Source organism: Macrobrachium nipponense, chromosome 19 (assembly GCF_015104395.2).
Source record: "Macrobrachium nipponense isolate FS-2020 chromosome 19, ASM1510439v2, whole genome shotgun sequence".
Classification (NCBI taxonomy): domain Eukaryota; kingdom Metazoa; phylum Arthropoda; class Malacostraca; order Decapoda; family Palaemonidae; genus Macrobrachium; species Macrobrachium nipponense.
In genome coordinates, this window is record NC_061088.1 from 6250055 (window position 1) to 6270054 (window position 20000).

Below are 20000 nucleotides of genomic sequence, written 5' to 3' on the forward strand. Positions count from 1 at the left end.
CACTGATAACAATTTTAAAACTCGCGCGCCACCAACTGAGTAGACTCTCCACCATCCTCCCGCTCTCCCATTGGTTCCTGATGCTAGTCACCGCCATAAGATCCTGCTCTCCTATTGGTCAGGATTTCTCCCATCGTGCTCTATGTAAAGGTGTCTTTCGACCACTGCTTCGCACCTTCATTTGTGTACGCATGCAGAATTCATTCGTTCTATACGATTTCGTTTATTAGTGTAAATTCGTTAGTGATTTCGTTGTACTACTTTTTTGTGTTGTGTGAGAACTTTAGTACATATACTACATAACTTAATTACGTACAGTATACGTAGTCATGGGTTCCAAGAAAGTTGCTGAAGTTCACGGAAAGAAGAGGATGCTTTCTATGGAGATGAAGATGGAGATCATAAAAAAATATGAGGCTGGCATGCGGTTGAGTGTAATCGCTAAGGAATACGGCCGAAATCCTTTGACGATAGGCACCATCCTTAAGCAGAAGGAAGCCATCACAGCAGATACACCTTCCAAGGGTGTGACTATTTTGTCTAACAAGAGGAGCCACGGCTGCTTCTTGTCTGGATAAAAGACAAAGAAATTGCTGGTGATACAATAACCAAGACGGCAATCTGCCACAAGGCCAGTGTTATTTTCGGCGATTTGATTACCCAGGCCAAAGACGACGGAGGAGAAGGGATATCGACGCCAACTCCAGACTTCAAGGCTTCTCATGGGTAGTTTGAAAAATTCCAGAAACGGACTGGCATCCATTCCATGGTGCGGCATGGGGAGACGGCCAGCTCGGACACGAAAGCGGCCAAAGCCTTTATTAAGACGTTCGACGAGATGACGATTAACGAAGGCTACAGTTCTCAGCAAGTCTTCAACTGTGATGAGAGTGGCCTTTTTTTGGAAAAAAAGGCCTCGTCGGACGTACATCACGGAGGAAGAGAAGAAGCTACCCGGGCATAAGCCTATGAAAGACATGCTTACGCTTGCACTTTGTTCGAACGCCAGTGGGGATTGCAAGGTGAAGCCCCTACTTGTGTATCATTCGGAGACTCCTTGAGCCTTCAAGGCCCACAAAGTGCTAAAGGAGAAGCTTCCAGTGATGTGGAGGGCTAATGCGAAAGCCTGGGTAACGAGACTTTTTTTCACTGAGTGGATAAATCTGTGTTTCGGCCCGACAGTGAAGAAATTTTTGGAAGAGAAGCACCTCCCTTTGAAATGTCTGCTGTTGTTGGACAATGCCCCTGCTCACCCTCCTGGCCTCGAGGAAGATATCCTAGTGGAGTATTCTTTTATTAAGGTTCTTTATCTTCCGCCTAACACCACCCCTCTCCTCCAGCCCATGGACCAGTAAGTGATATTGAACTTCAAGAAGCTGTATACGAAACATCTTTTCAAGAGATGTTTCGACATCACCGATACCACAAACCTCACCTTGCGTAAATTTTGGAAGGAGCATTTCGATGTTGTGATATGCATCCGACTCATCGATCAAGCTTGGCAGGAGGTTTCGAGGTGAACCTTGAATTTTTCATGGAGGAAACTCTGGCCTGATGCCGTATCCGCCCGAGACTTCAAGGGATTCGACGTGGGCAAAGCTGGTGCAGATTCAGACACAATTGACGATCCTGAAACTGTTTCGCAACCAGATCTTCACGAGATCGTTGCACTTGGCAAGTCCATTGGGCTGGTCATCGATGGGGACGACATCAATGACCTTCTCGAGGAGCACCAAGAGGAGCTAATGACGGATGACCTGAAGGAGTTGGAGGCCATGCAACATAATGTCATTCAAGAAGAGTTCTCTAGCAGCGGCGAGGAGGAGAAGGACGACCCTATGACAACAGCAGAAATTAAGGATGCTCTAGCTGCTTTTCATAAGGTGCAATCATTTGTAGAAAAGAGACACCCCGAAAAGGCTTACACAAGTCGTATGCTTGCGCAGTTTGATGATGTGTGCCTGAGTTGTTTCAGGAGCATTTTGAAAAGCAGGCAGAAGCAATCTTCCTTGGATAGTTATTTTCTAAAGAGGCCTTTAGTAGGAGTAAGCAAACAGGAAGATCCAAGTGATATGAAAAAACGGAAAGTTGAAAGTGGTGAAGAAATTGAAATTTTGTGAAAAACGTAAAGTATAAAAAAGTAAAAAAAGATTTAAAATTAAAAAAAGAACAAAAAAAAAGAAATTTAATTTTAAGTTTTTTGTAAAGTTTAGTCTTAATGTTTCCTGACATTTTTTAATGTATTTTGTAGAGTTATGTGTACGTACGTACAAGTTTTCTGCCGTTTGTCCTCCTCTGTCACTACTTTCGGAGATAGCCTTACCCGAAAGGTAAGGTTCCACATTTTACTACATACATATGTATGTATGTACAGTATTTCTTGTATACCATGTACACTAATACATTTTATTTACAGGTACTATGTAGTACATATTAGTAGTACGTATTAAGTTAGGTATTGAATGGTCCAAATTGTTGTATTTCATTGTTTATTGGTCAATTTAGCTTTATTATAAAATTTACTGGGGTGTTTTTGTATGGCTTGGAACGAATTAGTCAATTTACATGTAAAATGCGGTTCCAGATACGAAAAGCTCAGGATACGAAGGCCGCCTAGGAATGGATTAATTTCGTATCCTGAGGTACCACTGTATATATATATAATATATATATATATATATATATATATATATATATATATATATATATATATTATATATATATATATATATATGTGTGTGTGGGAGTCTGTGTGTGGGTTTATCTGTGTGTATTTATGCATACATTTAAAAAAATGTACCATAATACGTAAACACTTAGTTTGGGTCAACAAAGTTGTATTCAAGGAACAAACCAGGCTTGACATAGAAAGTACAAACGCAATATTAGATGCATCTAAATATCTGTTTATCTCCGCTGTTCCCTTTGCATAATCTTACCATAAGTTATCTTGGGCTGACGCACACTTATTCATCGTACACACGCCATATAAGTACCGGACCCTCTGTTTGCTCTACGATGGGATGCTTTTTGAGTGATGGAACGACCTTATAGTTTTTGCCATTTAACTTCTGGAAACCAGTCGCTGGGTTAAGTCAATTCTCTCAGACCGGTTTCAGGTCAAAGGCAATTTGCGTCCTGCTTTAAAGAGGGGAATTAGAGGCTTGAAATTGCTCTTTAAAACAGAAGAAAAATGAATACCAAAATCCCTTATTTGGATTTGTTTTACTTAGGAAATCCTGTTAAAAACAGAGGGGAAATTAATGCTAGATTCCTTTTTTGGGGTTTGTTTCTGTTTTAATAGGCAACCCTCGACTGCCCACGCTGGTCAGCTGATGGAATTGGAAAAAATTTCGTTGGTTTAGCCTAAAAAGATTATTAGTCTTAAACAAATAATTATTAACGCGAGGCTAAGATATCATGATCTGGAGTAGTTAGTAAAAAATGAGTTCCTTCGTAAATACGTCTAAAAAATGAGTAAGACGTCTTTTAACTGTAACGAAGTATATAAAATGAATACTTAGAAAATAATGAGGTGCTTACTCATTTTGTGAATTTTCGCGAAGTTTTCGTATGAGCTGAGGAAGTCTGGTATTTGGAATCCAAGGAAGTATTTACTAAGGATGAACGTCTCCATAATGCTATAGTGCCATCAGTTCACCTCACATGGTGCACTGTAGGTATTACTAATGGGAGATTTCAGAGTCCATTCAGCCCATTTTTGAGCCTTTTACTTTACCTCCATTCCCGCTTCTTATCTCCAATCTTGCTGTTCAACACCTCTAACTGTCACTTCTTACTACAGCTGTGATGTTTTCTCCAAATTCTACATTTAGATCGTTCGCCTTCTCTATTTTCTGTATCAGTTTAACTTGCTGTCCAACCACTCTAACTCCCTCCTTTTACACTGTCTTGATAGCTGTGTGGCCCATAGTGCTTCAGTGATTGGCTTGATAACATAAATTTCATAAATCAAATAGTTAGACAGTCACTACCGACTGCATTCTGTACTCTCACATACGTTACGGACCCTGAAACTAGTATAAGCAAGAACTTCCATAAAAGATAAAATTAAAGAGAATATGAGAAATAGAAACTGGAACTAGAATAAGAAAGAACTTGCATAAAAGATAACATATATATATATATATATATATATATATATATATATATATGTATATATATATATATACTATATATATATATATATATATATATATATATATATATATATATATATATCTGTTCAAGAGCGAATAGCTCTCCGGGTACTTAATGACGCAATCATTTGCCGAGATTGATAAGAAACAAAAGGTCAAGATGCAGTAAGTTCAATCTTTTTTTATATACTTTATGAATTTTATTTTTAGTGCAAGTTCTGGCTTATTTTAGTTTCAGATTCTAACTTATATATATATATATATATATATATATATATATATATATATATATATATATATATATATATGTATATATATATATATATATTATATATATATATATATATATATATAATATATATATATATAAGTTAGAATTGAAACTAGAATAAGCCAGATCTTACATAAAAGAATATATATATATACACACACACCACACACATATATATAATATATATATATATATATATATATATATATATATATATATATATATATATATTCTTTTATGTAAGATCTGGCTTATTCTAGTTTCAATTCTAACTTATATATATATATATATATATTATATCATATATATATATATATATATATATATATATATATATATATATATATATATATATATATATATATACATAAGTTAGAATCTGAAACTAAAATAAGCCAGAACTTGCATAAAAGATAAAATGCCTACATAAAAAAGTTAGAATCTGAAACCAGAATAAACCAGAACTTACTTATAGCATAAAAAAAAAAGATTGAACTTACTGCATCTTGACCTTTTCTTTCTTATCAATCTCGACAAATGATTGCGTCATTAAGTCCCCGGAGAGCTATTCGCTCTTGATCAGTTCAAGGAGATGATATTCTGATGCGAGGGGATTTGTCGCAATTGCTTGCACCGTTACGTCGGTAAGGGCCGACGGTTCAGGTGATGACGTAAGTTCTATTTCGTTGTCATGAACGAGGAACGTGTCTTACTACTGCGTGATCGTTTCAGGAGACTGAGAACTGTGTGTGTGTCTTGTAGGCACTGTTTTGATGAGAATTTATCGTCATAGATGGGTCAATTTTAATTTCATTTCATATAGAAACAATCGTCATACAAGTGTCAATTTCTTTAAAAACATAAACTGGAGAGAGAGAGAGAGAGAGAGAGAGAGAGAGAGAGAGAGAGAGAGAGAGAAGAGAGAGAGAAAAATTAAAAATAAAATGGGAATTCAGAGGTTTATACCAGGACTTATTGGGGTATTTAACAAAAGGAGAGAGAGAGAGAGAGAGAGAGAGAGAGAGAGAGAGAGAGAGAGAGAGAGAGATGAAAATACAAAGGCTGGTATTTATACCGTAACATAACGAACCATTTAACGACCTTGCAAGTAATGAACGGCTGTTAATGACCATCCGCGCTCGAGACATTTGATAAATCATCGGTGATCATCATCTCGTTTCGAAAAGATAGACTCGTTTTTCTTGGAAGATGACGAGCCTTCGATGATCTGTGTGCGATCACTGATGCAGAAACTACTAAGAGAGAGAGAGAGAGAGAGAGAGAGAGAGAGAGAGAGAGAGAGAGAGAGAGAAGGAGGCATAAAGATATTACAGCACTTTTTTCTCTCCTCAACCTGACTCTATCTTCTGTAGGCCTACATCTGCGTTTGAAAAAGTAATAACGAAGAAGGAATTATAAATAGCAAAGCGAACCATTATCTGATTGAATTATCTATTTATTCATTTACTAATTAATTAATTTAGTTATCTTATAATTCATTTATAGTTACGAGTCCAAAAATAAACTCAAACGAAGCCCTGAATGGGCAGGTGAAGAGAGCTTATCCAATCAGCTTCAGGCTAGCCACCAAAGATATATACCTTCACTTCACAACTTAAGCATTACTTCATCTCCCACGACTTAATCACCGGGTGCTGGCCTACTCTGCCCCAGATGAAATGTAAATATACGCATTATTTTTAGTGGGCGTAGCAGTGAGTGTAGCTTTAAATGGAGTAGGTCATTCATAGCGAAATAGACTCGAATTATCCTTTTGAATAAAGTAATGTTTCTTTTATTTAGGCGCATTATAGACTGTACTCTTACAGAACATAACTTTCTGAAATGATATACGATTGTTTTCGTGGAAATATATCCATCATTGTCGGAGTGGGTTTAGCATATGCATATAGCAGACATTATACGAGAAGTGGAGTCTATTTGGACTTAAAAATAATAAACAAGTATATCTATACTCGTGAAAAAATAGGTATTATTTACGTAAAACTCTCCCTATTTTGAAAAAATAATTCTTTCAGTTTCTCGACTTGCCAAAAATACATCTTTTAAAATATTGATATTAAAAAAATAATGTTGGCAATGCTGTCCAATAACTATTTACGTAAAGCTCTCCATATATTAAAAAAAAAAATCTTTAAGTTTCTCGACTTGCCAAAAATACATCGTTTAACGTATTGATGTTAAACAAAATAATGTTGGCAATGCTGTCCAATAACATAGCACGGTTTAAAGATATATTTTACGTTCGTCATTAGCGTTCTTAAGGACCTTTCCACGTAATGTTTACGTTTTACGAGTGTCAAAGTAAACATCTTATTAACGTCTGCAAGATATTAAAGAGTTTTGAAATTAATTGGTATGGGCTTTGTCATATATATATACATACATATATATATATATATATATATATATATATATATATATATATATATATATATATATATATATATATATATATATATATATATATATATATATATATATATATATATATATATATATATATATATGTGTGTGTGTGTGTGTGTGTGTGTGTGTGTGTGTGTGTGTGTGTGTGTTTTTAGCAATCTATACCTGGCCGAGGTTTGGTCACCTGTGTTACAACCGTGATTTAACCCTTAATTGGTATTTGGAAGCACCTGCTGCTAATATCCAAGGTGAAGGTCGTACATGGGGATCATACTAATGACCCAATTATAGTAATTCCATATGTTCATATATACTGACTGAAGTAATTAACTAAACTAATTAAATAATAAATCTTATGTTATTATGTCTTCCGTAAGGTAATTCTGTGCATTTTATGTTATGTATGTATGTATGTATGTATGTAGTATGAAGCATGTAGTATAAAACACATATAAAGTAAATATCATAAAGAATGCAGGATATGTGTTTATTTTACACTTAAAATATTAATTTCTAAAACCCTGCTTAATAACAGCTGCACCATGAATGTAGTATGTTTGTATGTATGCATGTATGTATAACACACAAAAATATAAAGTAAATATCATAAAGAATGCAGGATTGTGTTTTTATAAACACTAAAATACAATTCAAACCTGCTTAAACAGTGCAATGTATGTATGTATGTATGTATGTATGTATGTATGTATGTATGTATGTATGTATAAAACACAAAAATATAAAGTAAAAATCGTTAAACAATGCAGGGTATGTTTGTATTTATTTATTATCTGTATGTAAGTATTTATAAGCACTAAAATACAATTCAAACCTGCTTAAACAATGCAATGTATGCATGGATGGATGTATGTATAACATACAAAATACAATTATATCAATGCAAAGTACTTTATTAATACAATGTATGTATGCATGTAAAACACACAAAGGTACAAAGCAAACATTCTAAAACCATGCAAAAAAAATTCAAATGCCAATAGTAATTATACATGTAAGTGACGCACATTTGCTTAAAAAAACATCACGAAAACCCTGGAACTTTTTTTTAAGACAATTTCAAAGGTGTGGAAAATGAAAGGAGTGCAATTTTCGTCTGAAAAAAAAGATACCTAAAGTTCCTTTTTTTTGTGATCTTTTGGCAGTTATTTGTAAAAGCCTTTTCCAAGATTTCTTCCAAAGGGAAGGGAATGAAGTCTTGGGAGACTTTTGAAAGTGAGTATTCAGGTTTGTCTGCATGCCATTTATTTTTCTGTTACTCGGGGAGTAAGCCTACAAACTCCATTGTTGTTGGGACGGGATATATATTTGCATACAGTACATATACGGATAACATACGTATATAATATAATATATATATTAATATATAATATACCTATATATTATATGTTATTATATTATATCTTATATATAATATATATAGCTGTCATTTATAATTATTATATTATAGAATATATATTCATATATATATATATATATATATATAAATACACACACACACACACACACACACACACACATATATATATATATATATATATATATAATTATATATATAAATATATATAATAATCATACATCCATATTCGTATATACATACACAAACGCATACACATACGTGTATATAATATAATGTATATCATATATATATGTATATAGATATATATTATAGTATATATATATTAGTATATATATATATGATAGATATATATATATATATATATATTAATATATAATAATATATATATATAATCCATAATATACAGAGAGAGAGAGAAGAGAGAGAGAGAGAGAGAGAGAGAGAGAGAGATCTACAAAGCTATTAAAAACATAAATAATTTCCTTCACAAATATTCAGCGCCGGAAAAGCTTGGGTCCTGTCCGTGACATTTCGTTCGTTTTCGTCTTTTTATTCGTCCTCAAACTTTTCCCTTTCGCCCTTGTATTTTTATTTATCTTTTTTTTTTTTTTTTTTTTTTTTTTTCGCCTATTGCGTTCATGTCCGCCATTTGTTGCTGTAGCCAATTCTCTTTTATTATCGACCCGACCGACTCGTACTTCGGTGAAAGTACTCCGGTTACGGAGGTAATATTAACTTTTATATATTCTCATAAAATATCGTTTTTAATACTAAAAGTATCTGATTTTAAACGATGGGAAATCTTGCTGTTTGTATCTAAATTGATATAAACCGTAATGACAATATCACAACAAATTTGAATGCGGTATTGGACTACATAAGTGATATATTTATAACCATGAACTTCAAGCATCAAACAAATATTAATTTAATGTTGCATGCAAATTGGCATGATAAGAGCAGACTAACTTCAATGTGATACTGTGCATAATTCACTTTTAAAGGAATGTATAAAACGAATGATTATAAGGATTAATCATATAATTAAAAAAAAATTATTTTGACATTAGTTCTCTTGATGAAGTAGGTGAGCTAAGTTTTCTAGTTAGAGAGAGAGAGAAGAGAGAGAGAGAAGAGAGAGAGAGAGAGAGTAGAGGAGAAGTGAGAAGGGAAGAGAAGAGAAGAGATAGAGAGAGAGAGAGAGGAGAGAGAGAGAGAATAGAGGGGGGGGGTGGGGGGGGGGGGGGAGGGGGGGGGGGGGGATTACATATAGTATCGAACGTTTTCATACATTGAAGACATATTGTAGGAAAGTCTGGAGGAGTATGGGAATCAGTGAGCGTTCTGCTAGAGAGAGAGAGAGAGAGAGAGAGAGAGAGAGAGACATATATGCGCGTGCTGTAAAGATCTTAATCTGTGGGCAAGGTAAGACCCCTTATCTACAATCTACCACATACCCATAATAGCTCCAGTGAAAGGGAAATTATTTATTCTTTTTTTAAGCTCTCAGATCGTTTAGTAAACACTTGAATTAATGCCTATTATGCCGACTGTACTCCCTATGGAAGACGTACTAATCGACGTTTTTTAAGTCATAGGGGTTTTAAATTTTGTTGTTGTCCTCAGTAAAGAAGAACAATTATTTTTGTTTTCAGTATTCTTGTAATGACAAAAATAACCTTTATAAGTTCTTGTTATTACTGAGGTAAACATATATTGTTAAATTTAAAGCCCGCTTCATAGAAATATTTTTCATTGTTATTATTGTTATTATTGAGGTAAATATATTTAATAATCTGAAGCGTACTTCACAACAAACCAAAGAAATTACTTCATTATTATTATTATTATTATTATTGTTATTTTATTTTTTTTTTTTTTTGCTCTATCACAGTCCTCCAGTTCGACTGGGTGGTATTTATAGTGTGGGGTTCCGGGTTGCATCCTGCCTCCTTAGGAGTCCATCACTTTTCTTACTACGTGCGCCGTCTCTGGGATCACACTCTTCTGCATGAGTCCTGGAGCTACTTCAGCCTCTAGTTTTTCTAGATTCCTTTTCAGGGATCTTGGGATCGTGCCTAGTGCTCCTATGATTATGGGTACGATTTCCACTGGCATATCCCATATCCTTCGTATTTCTATTTTCAGATCTTGACACTTATCCATTTTTTCCCTCTCTTTCTCTTCAACTCTGGTGTCCCATGGTATTGCGACATCAATGAGTGATACTTTCTTCTTGACTTTGTCAATCAACGTCACGTCTGGTCCCTATTTTGCACGTATCACCCTATCCGTTCTGATACCATAGTCCCAGAGGATCTTTGCCTGATCGTTTTCTATCACTCCCTCAGGTTGGTGCTCGTACCACTTATTACTGCAAGGTAGCTGATGTTTCTTGCACAGGCTCCAGTGGAGGGCTTTTGCCAATGAATCATGCCTCTTTTGGTACTGGTTCTGTGCAAGTGCCGGACATTCGCTTGCTATGTGGTTTATGGTTTCATTTTTCGTATTGCACTTCCTACATATGGGAGAGATGTTATTTCCATCTATCGTTCTTTGAACATATCTGGTTCTTAGGGCCTGATCTTGTGCCGCTGTTATCATTCCTTCAGTTTCCTTCTTGAGCTCTCCCCTCTGTAGCCATTGCCAATTGTCATCGCTGGCTAGTTCTTTAGTCTGTCTCATGTATTGTCCGTGCATTGGTTTGTTGTGCCAGTCCTCTGTTCTGTTTATTATTCTCCTGTCTCTGTATATTTCTGGGTCTTCGTCTACTTTTATTAGTCCTTTTCTTCCCCATGCACTTTCTTTAGCCCCACTCGTCTTCACTGGTTTTCAGATATTGCCCCAGTGCTCTGCTCTCGATGTTGACGCAGTCCTCTATACTTAGTAGTCCTCTCCCTCCTTCCTTTCGTGTTATGTATAGTCTGTCCGTATTTGCTCTTGGGTGTAGTGCTTTGTGTATTGTCATATGTTTCCTGGGGTTTTCTGATCTATGCTGCGGAGTTCTGCCTTCGTCCATTCCACTATTCCTGCGCTGTATCTGATTACTGGCACTGCCCATGTGTTTATGGCTTTTGTCATATTTCCGGCGTTGAGTTAACGCCGGAAATTATTATTATTATTATTATTATTATTATTATTATTATTATTATTATTATTATTATTATTATTATTATTATTATTATTCTTAACATGTAAAAATCATAGCCTATTTCAAAACATGCTATTTTGATATTCAGGAAATATATATTGCAAAATTTGAAACCTACTTCACAACAAACCAGAGTAATTATTTTATTATTATTATTTTTTTTTTGCTCTATCACAGTCCTGAAATTCGACTGGGTGGTATTTATTATTATTATTATTATTATTATTATTATTATTATTATTATTATTATTATTATTATTATTATTTTAAACTAAACCGTACTGATGACTATTATATTAAATTATCATTATTGAAAGGTAATTATTAAACATATTAAAATGACAACATTATTATTATTATTATTATTATTATTATTATTATTATTATTATTATTATTATTATTATTATTATTATTATTATTAGTAGACTATATTATATACCTCTTAGGCAAATCCGAAATGGCCATGGCTGTCGCCAACAAATTAAAAGTAGGCCTGTAACCTTCACCCGAAAAACTGGCATATGGCCCCCCCACCTCGTGCCCCAAAAGTATGCATGTTCGTCTCCGCTTTCGCACATACGCACATACAGCTATGCGCACATACACACACATACACATACAAACCTATGCACCTTGAAGTTGGGAGTCTATTAAAAATGCCATTCATTCTCACCTTATTTTTTTTGTAGTTTTATTTTTGTTTCTCTCCTGTTACCTTTCGCCTACCGAAGACCTCCGTACACGGCAGTATAGCCGGTTTTGTCGTGACCTCATGGGGGAGCTGGGAGGAAGTGGTGTGAGGTGGGGGTACCGTGGAGGTGTGAGGTTACTATGGGTGTGGTTTTTTTCCCCCTCAAGTCTTTCAGGTATAAATACCAGGGCCTTTAAGTCGTACAGTAGCACTCGAAGACGACAGCATCCGACATGAAGTCCACAGTGCGGTTCTATAATATCTTTTGAGTTGTTTTGAGATCATATTTTGTGCTTAAGAATTCAGATAAATTGATTTTATACGACTTTTGCAAAAATATTCACCTAAACTGAACTTATACCTCACTTTTTATTTTTTGATATTGCTGGTGTCAAGTCATCCGAGGTTAGGAAAAGCCAAGATTAACAGAGTTTAGTTTAAGAATACTAGAAGATAGCCAAGATTTGCTAGAGGCATTTGTATATTCCCTTTGACCCCTAGCTGTGCCCAATCTACAGTTTTTAACTTTGCCTAGACATTATATATACCACCCAGTTGAATTGGAGGACTGTGATAGACAAAATAATAATAATAATAATAATAATAATAATAATAATAATAATAATAATAATAATAATAATAATAATAATAATAATAATAATAATAATAATAATAATATTTTTTGGAAGCTTGAATATCAAGTCAGTGGCCCCTGTAGTGGGCCTGTTCCATATGAATAGGGATCATCATCTGAATAATAATATAATAATAATAATAATAATAATCAACAATAATAATAATAATAATAATAATAATAATAATAATAATAATAATAATAATAATAATAATAATAATATTCTTTGGACACTTGAATTTCAAGCCATTGGCCCCTGTGGTTGGTTTGTTCCATATGAATTATAACAATGACAATAAAAACAACGGTATGTCTCTAATAGTGTCTCGTTTTGTCCCACAGATTCTTCTGTTACTCTGCCTAGCCGGCCTGGCCCTGTCGCGTCCGGACACCATCCTGGACTTCGAAGGGGAGGACCACGAACACGAGCAAGAAGGCGATGCCGGGGAGAAGGTCGAAGGAAGTTTTAGGTAAAGGACTCTTACCTTTAGCGTCACCTTTTTTCAAAGACGATCTGGTCGCCATTTGCAGTTTCTTGAATGATCAGTTTCATTAATGTTTTATAATCACCACCTTTTCAGACTTTATTAATATTTTAGGATTATATTTTGTTTCTTAACTTTGTATAAAGTTTATATTGATAACATATGAGTTAGTTCATGACCTTCTGTACTATCATAGAATTTTGCTAATGCGAAGTGACCATTACACTCTCTCTCTCTCTCTCTCTCTCTCTCTCTCTCTCTCTCTCTCTCTCTCTCTCTCTCTCTCTCTCTCTATTTCCAAATTTTCAATTATTGTTATTAAATCATATTATCATGACCTTCTCTCTGTCTGTCTGTCTGTCTGTCTGTCTGTCTGTCTCTCTCTCTCTCTCTCTCTCTCTCTCACTATCATAGGATTTTGCTCATGAGAAGTGACTATTAATCCTCTCTATCTCTCTCTCTCTCTCTCTCTCTCTCTCTCTCTCTCTGAATTGACAACCATCCCCATTTCAGTTGGACGTCCCCAGAAGGAGAGGAATTCTTCGTGAAATACGTCGCCGACGAACACGGCTACAGAATCGTGGAGTCGAACGCCGTTCCGGTAAGCGCTGGCGGCGTCGCCGCCGACGGGAACCAAGGATCCTTCACTTCCGAAGAAGGGGACGAAGGGGAAGAGTGATAAGAAGGGGGAAGTAATGGGGAGTTCCTTCATCTGCGGCCGCCATAATGACGAACACTTTTCATTTTCATTTTTTTCTTTCTTGGAGGACTGAGTCGTAGGGAGAGGTGTCCTTCTGACTGAAAATCGAATCCTTTCTCAATAAGGAGGAGTGTCCTCTTAAATAAGGAGAGATGTCCTTCTAATTAGGGAGATGTCCTTCTGATCTGAAAAGAGAATTCTCTCTCAGTAGGGAGGCATGGCCTCTTTAATAAGGAGAGATATCCTTCTGATTATAGAGAGAATTCTCTCTCAGTAAGGAGGCATATCCTCTTAAATAAGGATAGATGTTCCTTCTAACTAGGGAGAGAGGTCATTCTAATTAGGGAGGCATGTCCCTCTAACTATTGAGAGATGTCCTTCTAACTTAGGATAGACGTTCTAACTTAGGAGTGATGTCCTTTAACTAAGGATTTATGTCCTTTCATCTAAGGAGACATGCCCTTATAGCTAAGGAGAGACGTCTTTCTAACTAAGGAGACAGTTCGTTCAAGTAGGGAGAGAGATGCCTTTAAGTTGGAAGGGATATCTCTGCTATACTTTATCATCCATACAACATTATCTAATAATCTCTTTTCACGCCAGTTTATTTCATCCTCTACATTATCCTCTTTATTCTAATTTTATCCTTCTTTCACTCTATCAATCATCACTGCTTTCCTTATCGCTGACTTATTGCACGCGACGCCAGAGTGACGCCATTCATCATTCATTCAGGGTACACAGTATTTGTGACTTCATATCTCATGCTATTATTTATACCAATAAATATGTCGATACGAATCCTCACTTTGATTTACCTAAATTGCTTTATTTTGAATTAGGAATAACCAGTAAAAGGTCCAGAGATCTCATTATGTCTTGAGTATTTCGGAATAATTGTTCCAAATCATTGCAACTGCATGAAATACGCATTAAATGTAAACATAATAATCCTTAACACGATCAACCCACGACGATCTCCACAGAAATGGTCTTGTTATCACACGAGTCAATTGTTATCAATTTCATCTCAATTGAAATACAAAGTTCCTTTAGTGTACTCACAGGACTTCATACCTTCCTTACTGCTAACTGCAAGGACATCACCAACAGGCTCTCGTTCGAGACGAAGTACTGAAGGTCTCTTGTGACACTGAGAGTAGAATTCTGGGGCTATTTCACAGGTTACTGGTAGAGGGCTCCATAGTCGCCGCTGGTGAATTTGGAGCACAAGCATGAGAATTTGTCTTCTTGGTTTGAGACGCCTTTGAGTATCTGAGTAATGGTGACAAATGGTGTAATTTGATACTGGGGATATAATAATAATAATAATAATAATAATAATAATAATAATAATAATAATAATAATAATAATAATATGCTGGAAGTAAGCCCTCTTTTAAACATGTTTTATTAAAAGTGATTGCTTCCTCAGCTGCATTAATTTCATAAAGGTTCTTCTCTATTTTTCTAATTATTGTTTTCTCATTGTTGCTTAAACTGGTGAGCAACGCACCGGAGGTTGACATATCTCAATAATAATAATAATAATAATAATAATAATAATAATAATAATAATAATAATAATAATAATAATAATAATAATAATAATAATAACCAAGAGATGTAGGACACGATCAGGGAAAGAATATATGCAGACTCAAGGCGATACTCAAGTCAAAACTCAACGCCAGAAATATGATAAAAGCCATAAACACATGGGCAGTGCCAATAGTCAGATACAGCGCAGGAATAGTGGAATGGACGAAGGCAGAACTCCGCAGTATAGATCAGAAAACCAGGAAACATATGACAATACACGAAGCACTACACCCAAGAGCAAATACAGACAGACTATACATAACACGAAAGGAAGGAGGGAGGACTATTTAGTATAGAGGACTGCGTCCTAAACATCGGAGAAAACAAGAGCAAACTGGGGCAAAATATCTGAAAACCAGTGAAGACGAGTGGCTAAAGAGTGCATGGGAAGAAGGACTAATAAAAGTAGACGAAGACCCAGAAATATACAGAGACAGGAGAATGACAGAAACGAACAGAGGACTCGCACAACAAACCAATGCACGGACAATACATGAGACAGACTAAAGAACTAGCCAGCGATGACACATGGCAATGTCTACAGAGGGGAGAGCTAAAGAAGGAAACTGAAGGAATGATAACAGCGGCACAAGATCAGGCCCTAAGAACCAGAAATATTCAAAGAACCCATAGACGGAAATAACATCTCTCCCATATGTAGGAAGTGCAATACGAAAAATGAAACCATAAACCACATCAGGCAAGGCCGAATGTCCGGCACTTGCACAGAAACCAGTACAAAAAGAGGCATGATTCGGTGGCAAAAGCCCTCCACTGGAGCCTGTGCAAGAAACATCAGCTACCTTGCAGTAATAAGTGGTACGAGCACCAACCTGAGGGAGTGATAGAAAACGATCACGTAAAGATCCTCTGGGACTATGGTATTCAGAACGGATAGGGTGATACGTGCAAACCGACCAGACGTGACGTTGATTGACAAAGTCAAGAAGAAAGTATCACTCATTGATGTCGCAATACCATGGGACACCAGAATGAAGAAGAAAGAGAGAGAAAAAAAATAAAAAATGGATAAGTATCAAGATCTGAAAATAGAAATAAGAAGGATATGGGATATGCCAGTGGAAATCGTACCCATAATCATAGGAGCACTAGGCACGATCCCAAGATCCCTGAAAAGGAATCAAGAAAAACTAGAGGCTGAAGTAGCTCCAGGACTCATGCAGAAGAGTGTCATCCTAGAAACGGCACACATAGTAAGAAAAGTGATGGACTCCTAAGGAGGCAGGATGCAATCCCGGAACCCCACACTATAAATACCACCCAGTCGAATTGGAGGACTGTGATAGAGCCAAAAAAAAAAAAAAAATAAATAAAATAATAATAATAATAAAAAAACAAAATCATACTAATGAATACAGATTTTTATTGAAAATAATGACTATTTCCGGCGAGTTTATTTCTACAGAAGTTTTTTTTTCTTTTTACTGATTCTTCTACTGTACTCAAGTTGGCTATTAAAACGCCAAATGGGGGATTCATGTCAAAAACGTGGTATTTGTCAAACTGAATATATTATACAATTTTACAAATACTACGTTTTTGACACGAAAATCCCCTCTTTGGCGTTTTAATAGCCAACTTGAGTACAGTAGAAAAACGTCAGTAATACGAAGAATAGAGAAACTTCTATACAAAATAAACGTGGCTGTAATAGCCATTATCTTCAATAAAACCTGTATTAATTAAAGTTTTCTTTCAGCAAATAATAATAATAATAATAATAAGTAATAATAATAATAATAATAATAATAATAATAATAATAATAATAATAATAATAATATCATTTGCCCACCATCAAAGTTCCAGGAATGTCATTCATTATGAATTGAATTAAGGTCTGTTGAAATCAGCACTTTCATTATTTAAGAAAAAGAAATGACTAGGTATACGGTTGTCTTTTGTGGTGTTTATAAAATTATAACTGTTAATAAAACAAACTCTATTATATGGAGGAGAGAGAGAGAGAGAGAGAGATCGAGAGAGAGAGAGAGATGAGAGAGAGAGAGAAAGCGAGCAGACTTTACTGCATGCAGAATCGCTGGACCTTACGATTTTTTTCTTTTTTCAACTCAGAAAGCAGGCCATAATTATTATGGCTTAAAAATGATATTTACAGAAGAGAAAGGAATACCGAAAAAATGAAATTTTTTGTCGTTGATAGTGGGCAAATGGTAGCCTATTATTATTATTATTATTATCATTATTATCATTATTATTATTATTATTATTATTATTATATTATTATTATTATTATTATTATTATTATTGATAGTGGTACTAGTTTTTATTTTTGTAGAAATGTACTTTTGATTATGTTGCGGTAATAATAATAATTTCTTATTATTATTATTATTATTATTATTATTATTATTATTTTATTATTATGATGATGATGGATGAGATATTGTATATTATTAGTAGTAGTAGTAGTAGTAAAATGTCTTAAATGAAATCGATCTCATGAACAACAATATTTACGGGTGAAAAAAAAATATATATATCTTTTATAAATGACAGCAATCGGATAAAATAAATATAGGAAAACCTAAAAGCAAAATATACTTCAAGCGCTAAAACCAGTAAATCTATACATTTAGCCTTTAATAATGACTAAGAATTATTAAAGAAATAAGGTAACTGAACACACCTTCGTTCACACAGACACGATACGGATAGCGAAAAACGGTTAAATGTCTACTGAATACCTACACATGATGCTTGTGACGATTTTTCATTCGAGCTTATGTTAGGCACTTATGATGTAGCCTAAATGGTCTACACATACACTGAAAATCGCTTTTATTGTTTATTTAGCCCAGTTTTGTTCATAGAATATCAGCATTGATTGGAAACCAAAAGGTATCTCCCGCACTCAGTATGAGTTGCCAATTGCGTAATGCTTAACCACACCGATTAATCAGTTCGGTTAGAGAGAGAGAGAGAGAGAGAGAGAGAGAGAGAGAGAGAGAGAGAGAGAGATAGGGTTAGCACCGGATGTCGCAATGTTGCCTGAACGGTCAATAATAACGGTCTCACCGTGTAGGGGGTACATCAGCCAACGTGCCCTCCAGCCAATAATATATTATTAATTATTATTATTATTATTATTATTATTATTATTATTATTAACTACTTCATAGGCATACAAGCTTCATAATAGTGATAACAAGATTTATACCAACATGATATTACTGAGAATAATATTCACACAAAACAACTAATAAGATTATAAAGCATGGTGGTGGCCATGCAATAAAGATACTTATAAATGAATTAAATACACAAAACTACGGCACTCATACAGCGTAATAAGAGAATATACAGTAAGGAAGACTCCGTAATAATTGAAACTACATAAAAATACTTTTACTGCATTTATTGCGAAGAAATAAATTACATTCGATTCGTATTGCCAGAATACAGCGTCGATCATTCGGAAAAAACCCTTCAGTTCACTTTGTTAAATAACTCCATATTCCTATTTTTCTGCTTCTTCTTCGTCAGAAGTGAAGGAACCCTGGTTACCGTCAGCGGCGACTCCGTCGTGGCTGACGGGGACGGCGTTGGACTCGACGATTCTGTAGCCGTCTTCGTCAGCGACGTACTTGACGTAGAATTCATCTCCTTCTGGAGACGTCCAACTGAGGAAGGTGAAAAGAAAGGTTAATAAGATTTGCTGTTTTGTCTTGAATTCACTGCTGTTTTCGTTTGCATATTGGTAAGTCTTGTTAAGAAAAGTCCTACTTTCATTAAGTGCTGAGAGATTTCTACCTTGTTATGCAAAAACACCTGAATAACGCCTAGTCATACTGAAAATGTTGATTTTTTTCTCTTGAATTCATTGGTATTTTCGTTTGCATATTGGTAAGTCTTCTTAATGAAAGTTCTACTTTCGTTAATTTTTAAGAGATTTCTACCTTGTTATGCACAAAAAACTTGAATAACACCTAGTTATTCTGAAAATGCTGATTTTTCCTCTTGAATTCATAGCTGTTTTCTCTAGCATATCGGTAAATCTTCTTAATGAAAGTTCTACTCTCATTAATTTTTAAGAGATTTCTACCTTGTTATGCACAAAATACTTCAATAACGCATATGCATTCTGAAGATGCTGTTTTTGTTTCTTGAATTTACCGCTTTTTTCTTTTGCGTGTCGGTAATTCATCGTAATAAACGTTCTGCTTTCATTAAATCTTGAGAGATTTCTCAAGCGAGTCGTAGAAGAGAATGCAAGGGATTGATTCTCTTCCAGATACAAGGGAACGCATGTACACTCTCATTCACCCATGCGTGTTATCTTTTATTAATAATAACCGTATTGAGTGCAGAAATACTTCAATTTTTCCCAGGGATGCATATACATAAACATATATATACATCTGTATATATTATATATATATATATATATATATATATATATATATATATATATATATATATATGTATGTATATATACATCTATATCATTATCGTTC

At 34.8% G+C, this 20000-nt stretch overlaps 2 protein-coding genes across 2 annotated transcripts in view; one reads left to right on the forward strand and one right to left on the reverse strand.

Moving 5' to 3' along the window:
- Nucleotides 1–12281: 12281 nt before the first annotated feature.
- On the forward strand, nucleotides 12282–14702 carry LOC135212463 (uncharacterized). Its single transcript, XM_064245889.1, has 4 exons — nucleotides 12282–12327; nucleotides 13059–13186; nucleotides 13715–14075; nucleotides 14141–14702. The coding sequence occupies exons 1-3, from the start codon at nucleotides 12316–12318 to the stop codon at nucleotides 13878–13880; spliced, it is 306 nt and encodes a 101-aa protein (XP_064101959.1). The 5' UTR covers nucleotides 12282–12315; the 3' UTR covers nucleotides 13881–14075; nucleotides 14141–14702.
- A 4184-nt stretch (nucleotides 14703–18886) lies between these two features.
- Nucleotides 18887–20000, reverse strand: part of LOC135214032 (cuticular protein 47Eg-like) — a 3334-nt gene continuing 2220 nt past the window's right edge. The window contains exon 3 of the mRNA XM_064248151.1: nucleotides 18887–19166. Within this exon, the coding sequence (XP_064104221.1) occupies nucleotides 19004–19166 (163 nt within the window). The 3' untranslated portion in view covers nucleotides 18887–19003. The remainder of the gene's footprint in view (nucleotides 19167–20000) is intronic.

Coding starts and splice junctions, on each gene's coding strand:
- LOC135212463 (XM_064245889.1), top strand. Junction 13,187..13,714: donor AAGGTCGAAGGAAGTTTTAG/GTAAAGGACTCT, acceptor TCCCCATTTCAG/TTGGACGTCCCCAGAAGGAG.